Here is a 23,877-nt window from a genome sequence, read left to right on the forward strand (position 1 = left end):
GGAGCATTTATAGAGTCAAAATAGGGATTTGTGGTTTACATTACTACTCCAGCGATCCCTTCCTGGCTTTTTTCAGCAATCCCTTCCTGGATTTTTTCAGCGATCCCTATTTCTTATTTAAAATTTTTAATATGTATAGTTTGTGTACTTTTTCCAAATCCATATATGGATTATAAGTTAATTGGCACATTAGTGTAGTAAGCTAACAAAGATTCCTTGGTTTAAAAGGCTAACTCATTAGATATTTTAATGCAATATTAATTTTGTAATCTATGATAAAGACTGTATTTTCATCCTGATTCATTTGTACACACACAAAATATAAGTTAATTTCTAGTCTATACTCAGTGTTTGAGCCATCATCGTCACACTTGGTACCATTGCTGAAAACACACTGCTATATGAGCTAGCTACCTGTCAGAAGAATTACTGATTGTGCACCTATCATACAGGAGACAGTGTTGATGACGGCACAGGAGACGTGAAGAAGAACAAGATGTCTTAGGTGTTTATTCTAACAGAAGGACAAAAATGAAACTCTATGATACAAGTTATAAGAATGGTAACTGTTAGTGTTATAATTCCTGTAGAGTCCAATTTTTTTTTCATAAATTTTCACGTGATATAATGATGCATACATCAAGCACGTACATTATAGGTGTAGAGTTGTCTAGCAGAATAGGTAGTGAAGAGATAGCTATATATTGTAGCTGTAGTGCTATTATTGTAGCGATGACGCTTTACAACACCTTTGTATAAATGCACGTATGAACAGGGCTGAATACAGCAGCAACATTGTGAGTTGGTATTAATCAAGCTAAATAGGAGATGGCTAGGCTTGGCCGAAAAGTCTTCCTATGCCGGTGTCTGCATGTACAAATCACAATGTCACTACCAGTGGCCAGTGGCATAGCCAGTCTTACATGATTACCAGGGATTTGGCAGTCATTACCCATACATGCAGGAGTACTTTAAACTAGCATATTGAGTTCCAATTGCCAGGACTTAGACTGGGCTCTAGCCCTGGAAAGCCTAGGTGTAGCCTGCTAGCAACAGTGTGTCACAAAGTGGAACACCATAGGTATAGTCAGCAAAGTCTGGTTAGCATGCATGTGGTCATGGCTAAATGTTTGCAACTGTCAATGTCACTAGCTGATCAGAGAGTGTGCTAGAATATGTACACAGTAGCTAGTTACACTGACATAAGCACAGTAGCACACAATCCTCCCATATAAGACTGTCAGGCTTCACACTCTGTAAGTTGTTTATGACATGGATACCATATGGGAGGGTTGTTGATTATATGTGGTTAGACCACAAAATATTATTAAATGGTAGGGTTGTAATAAACACCCCACCCAACCTTTTTTTGCGTGTGAAAAGCAGCCATGATATCAGCGCTACCATTTATCTTCCACTTATAATGGACAAACAAAGCACTCACTGTGATGGCTAGAAAGAAGAATAAACTGGATGCACGCTTAAACGGCTTCTTGTAGCAAAGATGGGCAGCTCACTAGAGACCCTATTATGGCAATCTTGTATGGTAGAAGAGTGCTGCACAGCTTCAATCTGCCATCTATTATTATTATTATTATTTGGGGGGAAAAGGGCAGACAGCAAAGCTGATTAAGCCCAAACAATCACAAATTATAAGTGCTGTTCAATCAAGTTTGAAAATGTAGCTAGAGTGTTCAGTTCAATTAGGTGCGTTGGCAGTGAATTCCATTCCCGGATGGTTCTTGGAAAGTAGCTTGTCATGTAGGTGGTGGTGTTTGTTGGTGGTACAATCAAGTGAAACGGATGATGATGTCTAGTGTGTCTGGTGGTGAAATGAATGTATTCTGGTAAAGATAAGCCAATTCCTCCATGCATTATTTGATAGAACAAATTAAGCCTCTGTTGTTTCCTTCTCTTCACTAGGGGTAACCAGTTGAGCTGTTCCAGCATGGAACTAACACTACTGTGATAACTATAGTCAGATAGAACCCATCTAGCTGCACGCCTCTGAACCTTTTCTAAGATCTATTAACGTTATAAAGACTATAGTCGAACAATACGCATCCCTGAGCACACAACATTCCATAATTTTGTTCTTCTACGGCTTCTTCCGTATACGGAACAGCAGGCAATGGCAAAGAACTTAGAAATTTATCGAGGTGGAGGCCGGTTAGCGATCGGGTTAATTAATGGGTCATGGACACGCGGAAGGACTCAGTGAGTAAGGCTGTGTAGTTTTTAGCTATCACGAAAAAGTGGAAGCCTTGGGCTGTACACGAGTGAAACAAAATAATCAAGACACACGGTAGTGTATCGTGCGGCCCAAGAAGCCGGCGCGTAACACCCGTGAGTATATTGACAGGAAGAAATAAAACGCAATTTTCGCACCTCCGTAGCTCTGTGCTGCCTTGATGAAACAAGACGAAGTTTGCTGTGGACACTCCCTCCACCTTCAGCACTCCACATTCAGAATTTGAGCGAAATCGCTTCAAGCGCTCCCGAGATATGCGACTTCAAAAATTGGCTTAGTTTCTTCGTTTTTTTTTCTTCTTATTTTTCTTCCTCTTTTCGCACACTTACAAAAACTACTATAAGACGCGAACGCCATATCCGATCGCCTTGAAATTTGGCACACAGAAGGGGGTTATAAAGGCGCATCTCTGTACCAACTTTGGCTGGAATAAGATAAACAGGCAAAGAGTTATGAGCGATTATTCACGAAAAATAACACCAATATGTTGTCACGCCTACAGGGTAAACCGCTTATGGGAAGAAGCTGAAAATCGGTGGGCGAATAGGTTAACTATTGAACCTCAAACCTTTTGTGGTTTGAAAGAAATCGAGCTAAAAACCAGGAAGATACAACGAAAAAACCAACAGTGTGTAACAATTACGCAATCTAAATTAGCTAATAAAAAAAAACGACTGCTTGCCACGCCTACCAGGTAAACCGCTTGGGGTAATGCTTTGAAAATCGCTGTACAGATGGAGTTATCATCTTAGAAAGGCTCTTCAATGGTGTAGAAGAATCAGACTTAAAGCCACGGAGTTATAACACGAAATCCAACTTGGTGTAGCAAGCGCGAGATCGAGATACTCTAATAGAGCAGTCATCCTAATAGAGCAGTCACCCGAAGAGAATTCAAGAGATCAGCTAGAAACAAGTAACCTGTATAGAGATCAGCTACAAACAAGTCACCCTGTAGAGAGATCAGCCACAAACAATTCACCCTGTAGAGAGATCAGCTAGAAGAAGTTACCTTGTAGGGAATTCATGCAACTATAGAAAGAGATAATTCAGCTAGAAGAAATCACCTTGTAGAGTTCAGCTACAAAGAAACCACAATGTAGAGAGTTCAGCTACAAACAAATCGCCCTGTAGAGAGATCACCTAGAAGAAGTTACCTTGTAGAGAATTCAGCTACAAAAAACCATCATGTAGAGAGTTCATCTGCAAACAAATCACCTGTAGAGAGTTCAGCTACAAACAAACCTCCATGTAGAGAAATCAGCTAGGAGAAGTTTCCTTGTAGAGAGTTCAGTTACAAAGAAACCACCATGTAGAGAATTCGTTTACAAATTAGTGACCCCGTAGAGACATCAGCTAGAAGAAGTTACCTTGTAAAGAGTTCAGCTACAAAGAAACCATTCTGTAAAGAGCTCAGCTGCAAAAAAAATCACCTGTACAGAATTCCACTACAAACTAGTCACCCTAAAGAAAGATCAGCTAGAAGAAGTTACCTCGTAGAGAGTTCAGTTACATAGAAACCATCATGTAGAGAATTCATTTACAAACTAGTGACCCTGTAGAGACATCAGCTAGAAGAAGTTACCTTGTAAAGAGTTCAGCTACATAGAAACCATTCTGTAAAGAGCTCAGCTGCAAACAAATCATCTGTAGAGAGTTCAGCTACAAACAAATCTCCCTGTAAAGAGATCAGCTAGGAGAAGTTTCCTTGTAGAGAGTTCAGTTACAAAGAAACCACCATGTAGAGAATTCGTTTACAAACTAGTGACCTTGTAGAGACATCAGCTAGAAGAAGTTACCTTGTAAAGAGCTCAGCTACAAAGAAACCATTCTGTAAAGAGCTTAGCTGCAAAAAAAATCACCTTTACAGAATTCCACTACAAACAAATCACCCTATAGAAAGATCAGCTAGAAGAAGTTACCTTGTAGAGAGTTCAGCTACAAATTTAAAGAAACCATCATGTGGAGAGTTCAGCTGCAAACAAATCACCTGTAGAGAGTTGAGCTACAAAGAAACCACCATGTAGGGAGTTCAGCTAGAAGAATCGAAGTTACCTTGTAGAGAGTTCAGCTACAAAGAAATCATCATGAAGAGAGTTCAGCTGCAAACAAATCTCCCTATAGAGAGTTCAGTTAGAAGAAGTTACCTTGTAGAAAGTTCAGCTACAAAGAAACCATCATAAAGAGAGTTCAGCTACAAAGAAACCACCATATAGAGAGTTCAGCTGCAAACAAATCACCCTGTAGAAAAATCAGCTACAAACAAATCACCCTGTAGAAAGATCAGCTAGAAGAAGTCACCTTGTAGAGAGTTCAGCTACAAAGAAACCACAATGTAGGGAGTTCAACTAGAAGAAGTTACCTTGTAGAGAGTTCAGCTACAAAGAAACCATCATGAAGAGAGTTCAGCTGCAAACAAATCTCCCTGTAGAGAGTTCAGTTAGAAGAAGTTACCTTGTAGAGAGTTCAGCTACAAAGAAACCATTCTGTAAAGGGCTCAGCTGCAAACAAATCACCTGTATAGAATTCAGCTACAAACAAATCACCCTGTAGAGAGATCAGCTAGAAGAAATTACCTTGTAGCAGTGGCGGATCCAGGATGGGGCGTTTGGGGCAAATGCCCCCCCCCCCTTCAAGATCGAGATACTCTAATAGAGCAGTCAATTACTCTAATAAAGCAGTCACAATGTTCATGAGGCAGTGTAGCTTACCTATGAAGCTACAAATAGGATTTTATTTTACATAAAAGACGTGATATAGTTGGTAAGGATAACTAGCTATTATTGTTGTGACCTTTTTTTTTTTTTTTTTGGTCTTCAACTGTTTTTCAGAAAGGTGCCCCCCCTCTTTCGAAACTCTGGATCCGCCCCTGTGTAGAGAGTTCAGCTACAGTAAAAAGAAACCACCATGTAGAGAGTTCAGCTGCAAAGAAATCACCCTGTAGAAAATTCTGCCACAAACAAATTGCCCTGTAGAAAGATCAGTTAGAAGAAGTTATCTTGTAGAGAGTTCAGCTACAAAGAAACCACCATGTAGAGAGTTCAGCTAGAAGAAATTACCTTGTAGAGAGTTCAGCTACAAAGAAACCATCATCTAGATAGTTCAGCTACAAACCTCCCTGTATAGAGATCAGTTAGAAGAAGTTACCTTGTAGAGAGTTCAGCTACAAAGAAACCATTCTGTACAGAGCTCAGCAGCAAAAAAATCACCTGTACAGAATCCAGCTACAAATAAATCACCCTGTAGAGAGAACAGCTAGAAGAAGTTACCTTGTTGATAGTTCAGCTACAAACAAATCACCCTGTAGAGAGATCAGCTAGAAGAAGTTACCTTGAAGAGTGTTCAGTTACACAGAAACCACCATGGACAGTTCTGTATTAAATATACGTATTATATATAAAATTTGTACATTTACTGATAAAATCAGAAATATTTAAGGTACATCTGCTTCATCTTTTCTTCTTCCTGTGGTAAAGAAAAAAAGATAGGTTTAAAAAGTCCCAAAGCAGGCCATAGGCTGGCTTTGGGGTATACAAATACAAAAAGAAGTGAAATCTAATCCAAAACAGCCAAGCTGTAAAAAAAGTGTGCGGCCCTCAAAAAGGCTATGGTGAAAAAAGATGTGAAATCCAAGGTGGCGGCCAAGAAATGGCTGTGATGGTAGGTTAATGGTAAAAATTTTAATAACGGCAATTTAGGTGAATTTTTTGCCAAGACCAAGCGGCACAAAAATTCACCTGAATTGTTGTTATTAAAATTTTTACCATTAACCTACCATCACAGCCATTTCTTGGCCGCCACCTTGGATTTCACATCTTTTTTCACCATAGCCTTTTTGAGGGCCGCACACTTTTTTTACAGCTTGGCTGTTTTGGATTAGATAATAATATTATGAATAATAATATGAACAAATCGCATAAAATTTGCAATTTTTGAATGTTTCTAAATTTCGTCTAGATCATTTTTACTGCTATATCACCATTTGTCTGAGTTCAGTGTTTGATAATAAGCCATCTGAGTGTTGTTTTGTGCTCGAGTCTGCTTTCTAAGGCTAGTTTTAGGTGACTGCTCTATTAGGATTATCAAAAATTCCACTGTGATCCCTATTATGAACTAGGCCTGCGCCTATTATGCCGGCATAATCTTGAGAATAATAGGTCACCAATTTCGTGAGAATGATTCCGGAATAATAGGATGGTTACAGGCATAATTTTAGAATAATTGGACGACCACGGGAATAATCGGTGGAATTAGGGGGCATGTCTCTTTTTGATTACCTAGAAGAAAGAGTTAAGCTACCACAAATGATATAAAGGAGTGCTGGCTGAAAGGAGCTGAAAAACCTCTAAAAGATCGATATACTCTAATAGAACGCTCAAATACTCTAATAGAGCAGTCAGATCGTTTCATGTTAACAATCTGCAGCGATTTAACTACATGATTATCTGCAATTCTGAAACTTGTACATCTTATACCAGTGTACCTTCTTCAAGTCTCCTTCTTCAAGTCTTTGAGCATTATTATCTACCTAACTTAGTAGCTATACAGTAGTTACAGCATACTATTTTAATACACTAATAATTAAATACACTTGAATTATTACTGTAGATAGCTATTCTAAGTCTGCTGTTATTATGGATAGAAAAATAATGTGTAAGTTGGAATGCTTCGTATATAGCTATTAATAATTCGGACAAAACTACTTATATATAGCAGCATCTTGAAAACTAAGTAACTAGCCACAGATATATCTGAATGAGAATAATTATGGAATAATAGGCTGGATACAAGAATAACAAAAAGAATAATAGGAGAACTTTTTTGGGAAATTCTGGAAGAATAATAGGTAAAATTTTGAGCATAATAGGCTCAGGCCTATTATGAACCCACTATCGTGGTTCATGATAACTATGTATTTATATGATATATTATAGCATTCTGGCATGTTATGTCAAAGTAAAAATACCTGTGGTAGTAGTACTAATTGTGTATTTGTACATCCACTATAACTATCAATTACTGTGTCAAAATTTTATTTTGTTTTCAGCTGTATGTTCTACTCTTTACAAATGAAATACAGCTGAAAAGTGCCACTACAATCAATCCACTATGTAAGAGGTGCAATACGTCCATTATAAATGCGATATCTCAAATATAAATGGTGCGATACAAAATTATGGATACTTTATCCCATTATAAGTTCTGCAGAGGTTGCTAGTTATGAAACAGCGTGCAAAGGAAAGAGGGAAATCATTTTGTTAAATCTTGACATGCATACAGTTTGTGTGATTGAAATAGAACATAAAACAAGCCATGCAGCACAAGAAGCCATTGATGTTTGGACCTCAGCAAAATTAAAAAATGAAGGAATTAATTGCAATCCTGTAGTGTTTGGTAGAAAGATATCAGTCAGTTAGTCTGGTACACTAAACCACAATGTGCACAGTGCCCTTCCATATTAAGTTGCTTGCTGTTAATTTCCTTGTATATAGGTACAGTATGTATGTAAGGTGCAACAGCAGTCTGTGCTCCACTATTGGGGCGGAATGTGTACTGCAAACCCTAAGGTTTTGCAGTACACATTCCTTAGCCATGTATGCACTGACTATAGTGAATTGAGGATTCTACATTGATTTTTAAAAGCACAAAGCGAGAAGTTTTACTGGGATATGCCAAAATGCCACTGAAATTACCTTTAATAGTGGTTACGACTGTTGGCTAATAGTTTACCTTTAGAGTGATAAGATTGTGAGTGTCGTGTCTATGAGCTGTTATGTGTTTATGGCTGGCTAGGCTACATCTCAGTCAGCACATTTGACCTGTTTGTGTACTGCAGTGTACATGTACACAAGGGGCTACAATGCCACCCCCTCGAATGACAAGCTTGTTGTACAGTGATGGATCAAGGCCACCCCCATTAATTCCAGCAACCTCTGTACCACATTATTGTAATTTTATTCTGTAGGTCATTTTATTTTCAAGCAATGGCTATTCTGCCTCATCAGAACCAGTAATACTGAAAACAGACTCATCTGTGAATGCAGATAAAAAGCATAGTTAGTAATATACAAATTGTGATGTTACTTTGATTGCATGATCTATGCTTAGTATTGACATCGAATCTACGAGCAAATCTTGAGGTTGATCATATCACCAACCACTCTGCATTGCTGACCTGGACGTTCCCTGTCACACACAGCATACATGGTCTTAAGTTTAAGGTCAGAGTCAGAGCCTGAACTCTAACAGGAACATGTGTACTTCCTTCCTACAGGTGAACTGCACTGGTAGCCAAGCATATCTAATGAATGGGAGAGCCATTCATGAGATTTATCATACAAAGTCTTATATCCATGATGCCTTATCAAAATACAACCAAGAACAGCTCATTGAAGATTTGGTACCAAATGTGAATTATACTTGCCAGGTGGTTTCATCAGTGGCAGATAACGAGCTAGTTTCTATAGTGCACTTTAAGACACTAGTTGGAAGTAAGAGGCATCTACATTACCTTGAGGGCTTCATAGAAATTGGAGCTTAGTAGTATATGTACAGGGAAAGTTAAGTTAGGTTAGGCTTCTTGAATAGCTCAAGTTGTGTTGGTCATGAATCAAATTTTGTCTTTTCACACATGTCCATATTGAGTTTCAGAAGGCTTGGCTTCCTTTAGTATTGTTGTGACTGGAACGGTGCTAATAACACATGGGCTGAATTGCTATCTCTCTATTGCATATCGTGGCACACAACACCTGACTTGCAACAGGAAATACCAACCTAGCACACTTGCACGTACTACTTTCATGATCTGTTGCATAAACATGCCATGCCCACAGGTGGGCGATTTGATCATTACAATTATGTAATTGTTTCTATGCGTGATTTAGTCTTACACTCTCTTACCAGGACCACAGGTACCCAAGAGACCAAAAGTTAGTATTAGTCATGATGTGGAAATTATCTTACATCCTACCTCAAATCAGTTTGGACTGATTAGGTAATCATGAGAAACTGTTTATATATACCACTTTAGCGTGGGCGTTCAAAGGTGCCGCTCAGTGTTTAACTCGCATATTTCCCGGGCACTATCAAGATATTTCCCGGGCAATATCATGGGAAAGCGGTTTGCCAATGACTTTGATACCCAGCCAGTTCAAAGAATCGATGCGCTTTGACTCGTTATATTGAGCGACATAGAGCTTTGTATTGTGGGACTCGGTTTTTTAGAGGTTGCTAAGCTTAGTACATAAGCTAAGATAGAGTAGTTAGTTGTTACTAAAGGATAATGAAGGCACAAAATAACTGTTTGGGCGATGGTGGATGCGTATTTCTACCCACCGTGTATCAGCCTTTGAACAGACCATGGAACAGCAAAGCTACTACTGCTACATTGAAATAGGATAGTAACTTACAGTTCTAAGTACTTAACTTAATATAATAACTTACTTACTGTCCCAATAGCGAAGTTAGTTGGCTTAACTTAGTACAAAAATGATAACAATATAAACTCCATCCCACAATCGCAAGTTTTCTAACATTGCGTGTTGAAAACTAACAGAGCATAGTAACGTATTAATGACGTTTTAACGTATGGACAACGTTTTGATGGCTATTAGCCCACGCTATTAAAACCACAATCGATCTTCAGATGCTACTGTATAAACAAATGGGATGAGTTCTCGTTAGTTCTTTCACCTATTAGGTGAGTGCGCCCAAGTGATATATATCACTTGTACCATGGCTGCTTGGGATTTTGCTGACATATACACCCGCAGCCCTCGGGCCTGCGGCCCTCGGGCTTTGGGTGTATATATCAGCAAAATCCCTCGCAACCTTGGTATAACTATTACATATATCATTAGTTTATCAGACAAATTAGGACTGTCATTTTTTTATTATGTACTATTTAATGTCAAGTATAAGCAATGAGTCAGCAATATTTAAATGTTTTAACAAAAAATTTTGGTGAATTACTTTTTTTGTTTTTTTTTGTTTGTTAATATTTTAAAGCCACTACACATTACTGGCAGTTCCAGTTCATAAAGATAAATCACAGCCAATTACAGAACCATTCTCTCCACTAATTCCGTACAACAAGCTACTGAACAAGGCAAAGTCCAGTCAAGTAGCTACCCATACTAGGGCTGAGCGATACTGCCATTTTAGTATCATGATCGATACTAAAGTCACTATTCACGATACTGAATAGTTCACGATACTTACAAACAAGTCAATCATAGCTGGTGCCACATAGCTTATTCCTCAGCATTCCTGTAGGAAGTCCTTATAGGTGATAGCAAACTAGCCACTATCATCCTTGTTTACAGTAACAGTTATTGTAACACATGCTTTGAGGTTGTTATGGTGTTCACACCTCTCTGCAGGGGAAACCAGATGGGTGGACTTTATCATTTACAAGGATTCTTAGCCAAGTACTGCATAACAAATGGATTTTTAATGACAGTAATGTACAGGCATGGTATCACGATAGTTAATAACAAAATATCGCGATATCGATACTTTCAAAATATCGCGATATATCGCTAAAACGGTAGTATCGCTCAGCCCTAACCCATACACACAAAAGTGTGGCTTTTGTCATTGATACATTCTCTGAAAAGCAACTGCCATCGAAACTGATACTGGAAAACACAACTGGGCTCTTATCTGCTTTCAAGCCTAACCAATACTATTCATTGGTGTTGGCTGTCTTCACTAAAACCAAGGTACTTAACTGTAGAAAGACTTCTTTGTTGTTACTTTTTCCTATTGAACTGTACATAGGAAAAGTCTTTACTGTATTCACTCAGCCCACCTTCAGATCCACCTTTCACATTGAGTATGTTTGTATATCACATAACAATTCCTCATTCCTGTTTCTCAATAATATAGATAACTCAATGTATATGTATGCTTCCTGGCATGCTAAGGAAACAACAGTTGGGAAGGTTTCAAAGTTGGTCTTATGGGCGATTGGATTAGTAGCATTCTGTGCTGTGACCATTACGATAACATGCATAGGCACTGTATACCTTCTACAGAATAGAGGATACAAAATGTAAACTATGAATGTATACTAGTATATAGTGTTACTAGTAATCATTGTAGACCATTTAAATGGAATGATAGCACTGATAGTGAGAATGATGAATTACTAGACAACACCAAAGAGGTAAGTGAAAGTATTTGTCATGGTTGTACGAATGGAGCCATTCAATCTTGCTACAGAAAACCTATGTGCCCATGAAGCCTATTATTGATTTGCATACAGAAGAGACCACAATGGTTACTGTAGAAGCAGATGCCACTAACTATGATAACCCACACTTTAGCACTTCCATGCACCATAGTAAAGGCCTGTTGGAAGATTTACAAGACACAATGGATTGTACTAGTGCAACTGTGAATCCTCCCCAGTCCCCATTTGAAATCTCTCAATCTCCTTCTGCCTGTTTTGATAAGGCTGAAGAAGTTTCCCCGTCAAAAAGGGGCCACCCTCTCCATTCTATTATTCCACACCAGGAGAACTGGAGAAGCTACAGACTGGGACATACTCTCTGCCACGCAGTGTTGGTCCCATTAAAACACCACGACGAAAAGCTGCACCTTTAAGAAGACAACCTGGCCAGAATAAAGGAATACCTATCCCTGCACCATGTAAACCAAGTGCCCTGAAAGAGTCTACATCTCAGGATACTGTACTAACATGACTATCAGCAGTATAACTTATATACATGTAGCAAATAGCTGAAAATATATTATCAAGTATCTAATACTTTAGAGGCTATATCTGTGAGCAAAATGTTGAGCTGTTTGCTGAGTTTCTTAATGTCTATTTCTTCAGTATCAATCTTTAATGAAGTGGCGTATAACTCCTTAGAACTAGCATCATTTCCACTATAAGAATGCATGAAAAATTTTATTTTAACACATAATTTTAAATTGTGATGTCTACACTGGTCAGATTTAAAATGTAGTTAGTTTATTTTGTGTATAAAACAAAAACTCTTTGAAGTTGTTACCTAGCATTATATATCATTACTTCTGAGAGTACAATATGTAAATGTATACCAATATATGGGGTCAATATTTGCCAGTTTCTTGCGTATAAAAATCTTTATACAAAATCCAATCTGGTTTTGTAACAAAGGTGTTTTTGCAAAAAGATGAACATTTTTTCTAACTATGTTTGGCCTATACACATGGTTTCTGTGTTAGCAGACAAAGTCAAATGTAATTTTGTAAATTAAATGCAGAAGCCCGATGTAACTCAAGATTACAACCAAACTTAAAACTCCCTCAATGTTGTTGTAACGTACACTAGTACATAACTCATCAACAACATACCTCTCCTCACCTTTTTTTAACATGGATAGCAACGACTTCTTTTAAGTTCTGTCTCAACTTGTGTGTTAAAAGATTTAATAGTTTGCTGGGTAGAGTACTGTCATCTGTGCTTGGCCCAGCACTGTCCTCTGGACTATTATTATCTAAGATATACTCTAAGACAGGCTTACATTGCAAGAGATATTCAGCATAAAGTGTGGTGATTTTGATTTGCTGCCTGTAAACAATACCAACATCAGATTTGAATACATATGCAAAAAAACATACCATACAATTCTTGTAGTGAAGCATACTCAATATGCACTTGAAGTATTTTCCAATAGTGATGCTCTAGCTGGTAGAAAGTTATACGTGAATCCTGAATAAGTATTACTTACAATATAACTGTTTAAAGCCTTTCTGTAGTGCTTTTCTGCCTGTCCTCGGGCTTGCTTTACTTTCTGCTGGGTCCCTTGCTATATGGTGACTGAGTAATTGTGTTGCATACACACATACAGACTTAAACGTACTGATCCAGATCTGATACTATGATGATAGAGACTAGCCAGTCGATAATGGCTATCACCAGTTCACAGACAAAGTCCAACATATCGAGGGCTATCACTGATGCAATGTGTCAACTCCGGTTCTGTGTGCTGTAAAGTCTTTAAGAGAATTTGAAGCACTTCACGCTCAACCTGTGTTGTAAATCAATACCCTACAACTGCATCATTAGACAAGAGACAGTTATGAACATGCACTGTAACATAATACAACCCAAAAGTTGTACAATCCAAGGAAACACTAACAAAATTATGTACAAATATAAAACCGACACTTTACTACATGTGACTAGCAAAGGCAGACTCAGCACTGTTACTAGGGCATTGTACGGCAGCAACAATACACTACATGTATTAACAAGCAGTATATTGAAATCAAAACAACATCTAAATGGGTTAACTTTTCCAAACCGAATAAATACCTCTTGAGTAGATAGTCGTAACAACGGTGCTCGGTCTTGTAGCAAGCTACCATAAGCATAGCACACTCCTGATAAATCATATTGAATTGAACTCCAAATGTCTGTGTGGCTGTGACGATTTTTTAAAATCTGGAGGGCACTTTGGTAGTAGGAAATTGCTTTGTCATAGTAGTACACTTTCTCTTGTTGGGAAAACTCCTCATTTTGATCTGTTGCAAGTGAGGAGAATACAGCTGCACATTGTCTCATTAGTCTGCCCAAGTTCGCAGAAACAAGAGCTCTGTTCGGAATGTCATTGCATACATCAAAACAGGCAAGCCCATCTGTTAGACATGAGTAACTGCTTTTCCAGTATTTTTCCACCAATTTAACATCTAAGCAGACAACATGCGTGTAGAACATGACAAATGTGTAACAGACCTTTAAACCTACCTTTAGCATAATCCATAACAAATGTGGCTTTCATGTAATAAACGCCCAATTCATTCCAGGCATTTCCCAGCCTTTGCTGCATGGTGGAGTCCTTCCCCTTGTCTCCACATGTTTCAGCATGTTTGTAGCTGTCCAAACTGGCTATTAATGTGGCTTCAAGGTCACCATGGAGTTGAAGACAAACGCTTTTGTCCTCTGACAAGTCATTACTCCATTTTTGAACTGCTGACATAATGGGATTAGTATCATCATTGACACATTTGCATGGAAAGTCAACTGGAAAATTGGTGGTCTGGAGATAATTTGTTGTAATGGAAAGCAGTTAAGTATTCAGTTTCAAACCTTTGACACAAGACTGTGCGTGTCACCACAATACAGTCAGGCCCTCTGTTGCAGCTGCAACTTTTCCTTCATGCCAGCATCACTACTGGATGAGCAAAGATGACCGCAACATTCTGAGGAAAGAATAATACCATCACAATCAAGTTAATCAGTTTGAGACCGAACAGATTACACAAAACTGCCTACTCCTTAAGCCTGTTGCCAGGTGCTATACCAAACTATTAGAAAATAAAACTATGATGCAAAATTATAATTTCCATTGCTCTTTTGGTGACCTGATCTCCTGCTAAGTACATCCAGGCCCTCACAACTACAGAGACCTGCTATATTTCTAGACAACATTAAGGTCAGTACACTTCACTCTGGACGGGGTATGGCAAAAAACAATAACAGGTGGAACCTTAAGTGAATCAGCAGATTCACAAACTGTTTTCTATTTCAACAGCTATTTTAAACTGACAGTAGAAACCCTGGGAAAATTGGCCACTGTTTTTCTCTATCTGTACGGGTGCAGTGGCGTTTACAGGACAACACCTTGTACATAACTCCTGTACTATAAGAGAGGGAGGAAACCACATCACAATAGAATTGCAAATTTCCTATGTAAGTGTAAACCAAATATTAGAGATACTAAGTGATTCATTTCGTTTCAGTTACATTTCTTGCTAAAAGTATGTATCAACTATATCGCATAGAAAATTACATTTAAGTGGTTACAGAATTAAAAGATAATTAATACTACTACATGCTGTACTATATCACAGTTCAATGAATATTCTTAGAGAGTATGTTCATTCAGGCAAGTAATACATAGGTATACGTTACAAGAATGTAAAATGGTTAAGTGACCAGGTATGTATTAACACAACAAGTTTTCTCTGTAATTGCATCACTAGAAATCTACAAACATACAAAGTCATATTGTGTTAAATTATACCTTATCAAAGTCACATGATTTGATTCCTACCATACCATTTGTATTCACTACATCCTGTAAACAAGTACAGCCTTGTTTTCAAGAAAATCCCTACAGTCATTTCTTCATAACAGACCACCCAAACATGATAACTCCCACACAAACATAGTTAAGTTAGCTAATATGTGATAATTTGTACACCTTTGTGATTTGTGTAAAACCAATCTGTAGCAATTTCCCTCTTATAACAAGTAGTTAGTTTATAAAATATGCTGTAGCTATACACATCACAGACTTCATAAAATACACAACTATTGTTATTTGATTGGCAAACATACAATTGGTTACATTCTTTACCGTGTGTGTTTTTTGTGTAGTGTGTGTTCGTGGGGCAACATAGCCAAGTGGTTAGAGCACCAGCCAGGGTTACAGGTTTGATACTCCACGATGGTCAGTTAATGTCGTTGTTATTTCCTTAAGGATGAAACTTTACTCACATTGCTCCAGTCTACCCATGCAGCTGTGTAATGAGGACCTGGTGTCAACTATGGAAGCAATTCTGTCTCACTTAGTGGTGTTGGGGTAGTTGTAAAACGTTGGGTTCTGTGGTTTCTATCCTGAGACCTGGACAGCCCTCTTGCCAGTTACTAGTCTTGCCCCAGTAGGATTTTTCAGCACAGACACAAGGTAGGTACACAGGCATCCCTGGTTCACTGGGTAGCAATATGTAACTGTGTTTCACCCAGTCCCTGGAGGCTTTGTTCTGTGTATGCATGCGTATGTGATTCCCTGAAAGGTGTTGATTTACGTTGAGCATTTATTGTAAGCTTTTAGAGGTGGCTCTTAACGACAGCTTGAGAAGAAAGAACTGCTGAAGCTTGTAATAACCACATGTGATACTACCAGAAACCCTTAAAGATGACCGTCTGATGAGACCACTATACTAGTTACTTCATATTGATAGCTATACTGTATCACTTCTTCAGGCCAATCATAGTTATTCAGAGCATCGACCACAATGTTTTGTGTGCTGTATGAAAGTTTGATAACACTGAGAAACAGCTGAGTGCAATGAAATAATACACACACACCCCTGGAAAAGGAAATGAGTGTTATAAATTACATGATCTCAAGCAGAAATTGGCTCAACAGTCTTGTGCAGCTACTAATAATATATTTCCCTATAAGCATGTAGAATTACTGAATCAATTCTTATTTTAGAAACCATTGTGTTCAAGTACTTTTCCAGATTGTGAAAAATAGTACACAAGTGTACTCTAAGACTCACTCATAAACAAAAAAAATGGTAACAAGTTTGTAAACAGTCTTGTAAGGCATTAGCTCTGCATCACTGTTATACCTATGGGACATGACCAATCTCTTACACACAACATGTCTATTAAGTAAAGGCCTATGGTACGCATGTCCTTACTCCAAAGATTCATGTTCTATTAACAAGAATCTTAATGTGTCAGTCTCTTTAGGGATTTCTACAAATAAGTGAATATAATTACGGAGGCACGGCCCTAGCAGTTGAAAGAAGTTGAAACTGTAGCAATATCTTTTTAATCAATATACAACAATTGCACTATAATAATGCCATATCAATGTATTGCCACACTACCCTTCATCCCTCCTATGATGGGGGATTTGACACACTCGAACACTAGTAGGGTAAACCTAACATGTCAATCCCCACCATAAGCCCTAGTTGTAACACAGGGAGTTTTGACGTTGTATTGAAAGTAGCATATAACACAGAATACTTGGGCACTTAATAAACACATTAGAACTATTGACTTTGTTAATTGCTAATTTCAGGTAACTGAAAATATTTATCAAAGATACGTAAATATTTGTATCACTATCCTTTTCCCTTCCCATCAATAAAACTATCAAGAGATGATGTCAGAGATTATTACAACCATAAAAGGGATCACTGCCTTCAGTTTCCTGCCTAATAAGTGGCTATATCTAGCAAATATGTATAATATTGAGAGTTGACATGTAGTTATGAATTTTGTAATGTATTGTGGGTTTTGGTATGTACATTCACCCACAATGTCTGCGCACATATTATGTGAACATTCCCTGCAAAACCTCTAACGTGCATGTTATTCCTACCAATACAACTGGAAGATGAAAGACAAATAAAATCTGCACTATACATAATTCCTCCCATGTTTGGTAATAAGCTGATCGTTCACCAGAGTAGTATATATTCATTGCTGGATATGCACAAGCAAGTGCAAGGAGAGTAATTCTGTTGTGTTAGTGTACTATAGCTATATTCCTGGACCAAGAATAATTAATGTTGGTCATTTCATTCTATGTGAATCACTACAGGATATTTGTATGCACTTATTAGTAACATGGGATTACGTTAGTTGACTAAAACACGTTGAGAACAATTTTTGATGTATACTGTCCAATGGTTTCATTGCACAGTGACAGAAACAAGGTAATGTTGGCCTATAGCCAAATGTAGTCTTACATCCCATACAGTTTGTGTGGTAATAAACCATCTGGTCATTGTTGTACATTCTGTGACCACTGCCCATGCAAATGTTGGCAGACCCACTGTGCACTATATGATGACAAATATTCTTCACATTCTAAATGCAACAAACTATATAGTTAACAATCTGTTTGTACAAAGTTTGAAAATGCTATGGGAATACTTGATTTCCCTACACAGAGCTCTCAAAAGTGCTGGCAAAGGAAGGTGTTTATGGTTTGTTAAATAGCTGTACTGTCAACAATGACTAATACATTACCAAGCTGATCACACAAGATGGCTGACAAGATTAGTACATTATTTTTTAGCACACAACAATACGGTAATGTAATATTCCAAGTCAAAGGATCTGCAACAAGATATCAAACGTTATATCTAGCAAGATACCAAACATGGCAATGATATCAAAAGCAAAATATTCAGAAAAGTTGGACCACAAGACATTCAGTATTTGGAAATTCTTCAGAAGGTAAAATTTCACACCTCAAATCTCTATAAACTGTACAAGAGTCACAAGGACACAGGGCATAGCACACACGATGTTGCATATATGGAAGTATGTATACAAGAAATATACAAGAAATATACAAGATTTCAGATCGGAATTTCAACAACATTTCAAAGCTGTGTGAAATTTCAAAGAAGTTGCAGACCATATATTCATTCCAGGTGTTCACAGAAGTATTATGCATGGCACTCCCATCTGGCATGCAAAAACTAAGCAAAATATTAGATAGCTAATTCTCTTGTTCAGACATTATGGTTTAGGACAACCACTGTTGAGCTTGGTGATGTATTTCATGATAAACTGAGTCACCCAGGGAGGGGGGCAACTGGGGCAGGTCTCAGCTCATTTGAGGTGTGTATTGTTGGGCCCATATTGCTTCTGGGCAGTCCTGATGGCAAACCTTTATCTGCATTCAGGTAGCCACAATGATCAGGATGAAAATTCTTAAAATACTGTATTTTTATTATTATTTTTTTATTATTATTAGCACTTTACAGTGACCAGCACTGAAGGTCTGGCAGCAACATGTGCTGCAGCCTTAGGATTACCTAACCTACAAGGACTTAGACCTAGTGACTTAACTTACTGACTGAATAAGGTGTAACAGAAAAGGGGCCAAAGTAAGGAAAAAAATCCCTCCAACCTCAGGATTCGAACTGCAGGTCACCCAATGTCTAGTCGGGGCCACACTCAGTCTTCCTCCAGGAGGGATGGATTTTCTTCCTTAAACCTAAAATATTTATTATTAGCACTTTACAGTGACCAGCACTGAAGGTCTGGCAAAAAAAAAAAAAGTATGAATACTGTATAGCTATACCTGTAGTAAACTTCTTTGTGATGCATTTATCATTCTTAGTGGTAGTCTCTGCTCTGTATGTAAGCTCTGTGCAAGCGACTTCCAAGTGGTTGCTACGCTGATAAGTAAAGCATACAGGATATCGGCTTGAGGACATCTGACACTCGGAGATACTGTACGACACGCTACATTATATATCGCACTATCCCTCGGCTTACGACGAAGTTAGATATATGGTCAGGAAACAGACGCAAAGATGTTTAAGCAGTCATCAAATTAGACCAGGTTAAACGTTCCATCCAAAAAGCTATTTAATTATCACCATATCACTCACGTGAGGATGTCATAACTAGGCAACGGTACTTTGAGGCAGCTGCTTCTGTTAACAATCGTTGAAGTTAAAAGTTGTGTAGCTACCTACGCAAAGAGCGAGGCTGGTAAATGTCTGGTTGCTTCATGGCCGGTGGTGGTGAAAGACGGTCGGAGCTACGCCGGCATCGACTAATGAATACCAGCTGGGGTTTGTTCACTGTTTCCTGTAATTGTTTAACTGTTACTTTTGTAGGCAACTACGGACTTTATTTGTTGTCCATGTGCTGATGGCTCGTTTGTGCTAGTGCCTACTATGCCAAAGCCGATTATATGCCTAAGTCGACTCGAGTAGCCATTCACATTTGCTGGACTCCGCCGGCTCGGCGTGATGGATGACAGGTTGGTAACACTGTGCTACTTGTTTTAGCTTATAGTTTTCATGTAGACAAGGTGGCAGACAAGGTGGCAGAGAAGCAGCAGTAGACAGAAGTGACAGGATAGAGTGATGGTACGTACAAAAGTCTCTCTGAGGCCGAGTTCATCAATGGTCTTACTCTATCCTTTGTAGTTCCAGTGACGTCGACATAGCATGCAGTGATTATGATTATGATTATATACTGGGTCGAGACAGCACAGCTGATAATTGACCCAGGTAATTACAGACAAAAAAAAAAAAACATTTTGCATACATAAAATTATTTATTGTGTGATGACAAGGTAGTTGGTAAAAATTTCTGTGGATTGCTCTTCAATAAAGTTGTTAGGTAAAGTGTTCCATTCTCTTAAAGTATTTGGAAAGAAGCTTTTCTGATACGATACAGTGGAACTGACTGGGATTATAAATCGATGTTGATGGAGCTGTCTAGTTGGATACTGAGTTGGTAAGAAATAAGATGGTAGCTGTATGGAAGGAGTAAGCTGATGAACGATTTTGTGAAATTGGCTTAACCTATTAATGTGTCTTCTCTCTTGTAGGGTTGGCCATTCAAGTGATAGAATGATACAAGTATGTACTGCTACAGAATTGATGGTCAGACTACCAAACATGGTAAAAATTGTAAAATATAATAATGTGTAATGTATTCTCAACTTGAATTCACAGTCGGAACACTATAACTGATTTGGTGCAGTCATATAGACATTATTGAGGTATGTCCATATGTATGTACTGTACAATATATAAAATACTTATTGACAGAATTATACGTTGCTGCTGAAGGATGTTTATTACTGACAACTGTGGTAAGAACATTCTTTATTGGTTTCATTTGTTTACAGTATCATACTACCCTATAGACTTGCAACATTGGTTACAGAAATAGGAGAAACTGATGGTTGCAGTTCCCATGGTTACCATTCATCTTCACCACATTATTGATTTCTGCTGGATTAACAAGACTTGAAACCCAGGAACAATAATTGTAATTGATGATATTTCAAAATGTACATTTCTAATTGTAGCAGTATTGAAATGGATACAGATCATACCACAATAACAGTGTGCGATACATACATTAGGTAAAATGGTCAGTAATACACACAGAGAATGGTGTGCTCGGTGCGAGGAGGCATATCATACACACTTTGGTGTGATATGCAGCCAACTGTTTTAACAGTGTACCCCACTCAAATCCATCAGCCATAGACACCTCTATATCCACAATTAATACTTATCGGTTTTCCTTTTTCATCAACTCACCTTTCCTTTGGAACAACGTACCTTCCAATATCTTACAGATAACTGACTCCAAACTGTTCCGTGTTGCCCTCCGGCACTTTCTTTTTAACTAAATGTTGCTTTGTATTTATCTGCTATTGTACTGTTTTATTTGTTGTTTGTGTATTTGTGTATCGTCCTTGTATCTTGTACTGTTTTGTCCTTTTGGGGAGCACGTTTGCAGGCTCAGCCTTTTGTGCAACCCTTCCTTGCCATTTGACTAAAATTGATAATAATAATTATGTCTTTATATCACGTTGTTTGACAGACTAGGTTTTAGATCACTACATGACAATGCGGTGAGACCACAAAAATTCATTAGCGCATTAACTTGATGTGATTGAAAATTTACAAGTATAGTTATTATATAGCTGGCCCACTAAAGTTTAAGTTTACTGTGTTTATTCTAAGTATATTGTACCAAACTGGGAATTACACCTTGTTGTCACATAGCTTTGTTCAGGAGGACCGGGATGTTGCTGTGAAGCACACCATGTATGAAAGTATTATAGTGCCAAGGTCAGCTAAGGTAGAGTGTAAATGTGAGGTCATTGTTGTTCCAAACTAGGTATCCCAATGAATCATACCTCATTGATAAAGGAACTCTTGGCATTATAATAATTGCCGATGTGGAGCAACCAGCAATGGTACCTTAACTCATCGCACTGAATTTTGTAGTGGTCACTCACTAGGCGATCTGCCACTTCTCTCTCCAAGGTACAGCTATGTGAAAATCGATAAAAGTGTTACAAATTTAGCAGATTAGGGGAAATAAAGTACAGCAATGAAAACTTGCACAGGTACAATGACATTGTTTCTCACACAATGTGTATAACATATTATGCTCTCTCTTATAGAATAAAAGCACTAGTTCCATGATGCTATACAGTAATGGACTACTGCATTAACAGGTAAATGTGTTGATTTTATGTCATAATATATGTGACCATCTCAGCAAAAACCTGACTTGTTCGCACACGTATGCGTATTGAGAAAATCAAAATTTAAAAATAATTCGTAAAATTATGCATGCTACAAAAAACTACACAATTTTTTAACGGGCCAGTACTTGAAAAAGGAAGACACAAATCGATTAAAACTATATACCATCTTATTCGCCTGTTCAAGGAGAGTTTGAAATCTTTGCTTCGTTTCTCTAGCTCTAACGATATGCGTGTCACGTGCGTTTGTTTATGATGCAGTAAACAATATTGTCATTGTTTCTTCTACCAAACCACCTTCATATCCATATGTACAAGTATCTACAGGGCTAATACTATACCTTCTCTGATGTGCTAATCCATGGTGAATGTTTTAAGCCAAATTGCAACATTGTAGACTAATCCAAATGGAAGTTATGGCTGTGAATGTAAGCACCTGTAGATTATTTTCAGTATAGTCGCTGTACAAATCAATTCCCTTACTCTTCCTACTGTCTATCGCTATAATTCCAAAACTACATACCACAGAAAGCTGAAACTTTGGTGGTCCATTCCTTGGACACTGCTGATATCGCTGAGTGAATAATTTTTTTTTAATTGTGTGAACAAGTCAGGTTTTTGCTGAGACAGTCACATATGTCTTGCATGGCTAAAATAATTTTTTGTGGTTAATGTTGAAGGATGCACAATACGGAAGTTTGGTATCACTGCGTTGTACTGTAAAATTTAGGGGGGGTGGGGGGGATTACAGATCAGTTTTATTATTAAATAATATTTCTCAAGCTATAGTTTAAGAATAGAAACTCTTTTGTCCCTGTTTCAATTCTGAAGTGAACATAGCTGTCAATTTTCTGCTATGCAGATGATACTGCTATGCTACCATGTCTCAGCTATCTTAATTTCCCTCAAACAGGTAGAAATGAAACAGTGGCATCTGGAACACCAGTGAGGCCTCATCAAACAGCTTCTTCCAAGTCCCTGCCAGTTCATCATCCCTTGTGAAGTTGCCTCTATCAAGATGTTCTGACCCATGTCTTCAATGAAGATCATCCAGCTCTACTAAATGATCGTTTCAGATGACCATCACATGCACTGACAGTACTAGACTTGTGCAATATGTGATGTATTGTTATCTTGTATCCAATTTACTGGCAATGTGGCCATAAACAATAAATTTCAAACAGTATTCATATTACTATTACTGTTAATTTACTGCATGGTATTCGTGGTGTAGCAAATTAACTGTAAACCCCCACTGAAATTTACTGTTAAATTACTAGTGATGTGTGTCTCATAGTAAAGTAGACTAACAGTAAAGCAGAAACCATAGTGCTGCTGGTGTAGTACGTTTACTCATCAGTTCACTGTTGATTTACTAGTCGGTGTGTTATTAGTAAATTATCAGTAGCCAAAATGTTCCCATCTGATAATTTGCTTCTTGATTTTTTGGGGATTTACTTCCTGTAAAACAACCAGTAATTTTACCAATTAGTGCATGTTTTGAAGCAGTGTAGGATATTCATTATTGATGGTACAAACATAGTGATATGCACCTCTTCCCGCATATGCAGAGTCCAGATATGACTAGTGTAAAAATAATAAAATACAAGAATGGAAAATAATGGAGACTGTTGCAAAAACAAAAGAAACAAGAATCAAACAATTGCTATGATGAGTCATGTCAAACCCATTAAAGCCAAACACTTGGAACTACACAGATCTCAATTCAGACTCAATGGATATGGTACATACCCTAGCTGTCTGATTTGTTCGACATGGTCTTGTTTCTTTTCTTTCTGTATGTTTACAACATGTTCACTATAATCCACACACTTCAGT

At 37.9% G+C, this 23,877-nt stretch overlaps 3 protein-coding genes across 9 annotated transcripts; 2 read left to right on the top strand and 1 right to left on the bottom strand.

Moving 5' to 3' along the window:
• The first annotated feature begins 2,111 nt into the window (after positions 1-2,111).
• On the top strand, positions 2,112-12,125 carry LOC136246659 (uncharacterized). Of its 2 annotated transcripts, none has more exons than XM_066038194.1 (11): positions 2,112-2,217; positions 8,214-8,304; positions 8,357-8,469; positions 8,523-8,739; positions 9,152-9,242; positions 10,256-10,370; positions 10,867-10,971; positions 11,030-11,084; positions 11,138-11,303; positions 11,354-11,417; positions 11,474-12,125. In XM_066038194.1, exons 1-11 carry the CDS (start codon positions 2,197-2,199, stop codon positions 11,855-11,857), a joined length of 1,422 nt encoding a protein of 473 aa, XP_065894266.1. In that variant the 5' UTR covers positions 2,112-2,196; the 3' UTR covers positions 11,858-12,125. The 2 variants fall into 2 exon arrangements, with proteins under 2 accessions (XP_065894266.1, XP_065894267.1); XM_066038195.1 differs by having other exon boundaries at positions 2,118-2,221.
• LOC136246662 (erythroid differentiation-related factor 1-like) lies at positions 12,067-19,560 on the bottom strand. Of its 2 annotated transcripts, none has more exons than XM_066038198.1 (9): positions 19,090-19,560; positions 14,331-14,443; positions 13,989-14,280; positions 13,557-13,930; positions 13,102-13,289; positions 12,970-13,047; positions 12,860-12,926; positions 12,603-12,809; positions 12,067-12,142 (listed from the first exon to the last, which is right to left on the bottom strand). In XM_066038198.1, exons 3-5 carry the CDS (start codon positions 14,218-14,220, stop codon positions 13,239-13,241), a joined length of 657 nt encoding a protein of 218 aa, XP_065894270.1. In that variant the 5' UTR covers positions 14,221-14,280; positions 14,331-14,443; positions 19,090-19,560; the 3' UTR covers positions 12,067-12,142; positions 12,603-12,809; positions 12,860-12,926; positions 12,970-13,047; positions 13,102-13,238. The 2 variants fall into 2 exon arrangements, with proteins under 2 accessions (XP_065894270.1, XP_065894269.1); XM_066038197.1 differs by having other exon boundaries at positions 13,102-13,269; positions 19,090-19,555.
• On the top strand, positions 18,765-23,256 carry LOC136246663 (uncharacterized). 5 transcript variants are annotated; one of them, XM_066038199.1, is made up of 15 exons: positions 18,765-19,588; positions 19,634-19,779; positions 19,838-19,888; positions 19,949-20,032; positions 20,169-20,293; positions 20,356-20,428; positions 20,483-20,529; positions 20,579-20,622; positions 20,677-20,898; positions 21,551-21,616; positions 21,666-21,744; positions 21,790-21,814; positions 21,864-21,897; positions 21,955-22,008; positions 22,952-23,249. In XM_066038199.1, the coding sequence occupies exons 9-14, from the start codon at positions 20,822-20,824 to the stop codon at positions 21,974-21,976; spliced, it is 303 nt and encodes a 100-aa protein (XP_065894271.1). In that variant the 5' UTR covers positions 18,765-19,588; positions 19,634-19,779; positions 19,838-19,888; positions 19,949-20,032; positions 20,169-20,293; positions 20,356-20,428; positions 20,483-20,529; positions 20,579-20,622; positions 20,677-20,821; the 3' UTR covers positions 21,977-22,008; positions 22,952-23,249. The 5 variants fall into 5 exon arrangements, 1 of the variants encoding a protein (XP_065894271.1); XR_010696722.1 differs by having other exon boundaries at positions 18,781-19,588; positions 20,169-20,428; positions 20,677-21,616; positions 21,776-21,814; positions 22,952-23,256; XR_010696723.1 differs by having other exon boundaries at positions 18,781-19,588; positions 20,169-20,428; positions 20,677-21,616; positions 21,859-21,897; positions 22,952-23,255.
• Positions 23,257-23,877: the final 621 nt, after the last annotated feature.

This window comes from Dysidea avara, chromosome 2 (genome assembly GCF_963678975.1).
Source record: "Dysidea avara chromosome 2, odDysAvar1.4, whole genome shotgun sequence".
In the NCBI taxonomy this organism is placed as follows: domain Eukaryota; kingdom Metazoa; phylum Porifera; class Demospongiae; order Dictyoceratida; family Dysideidae; genus Dysidea; species Dysidea avara.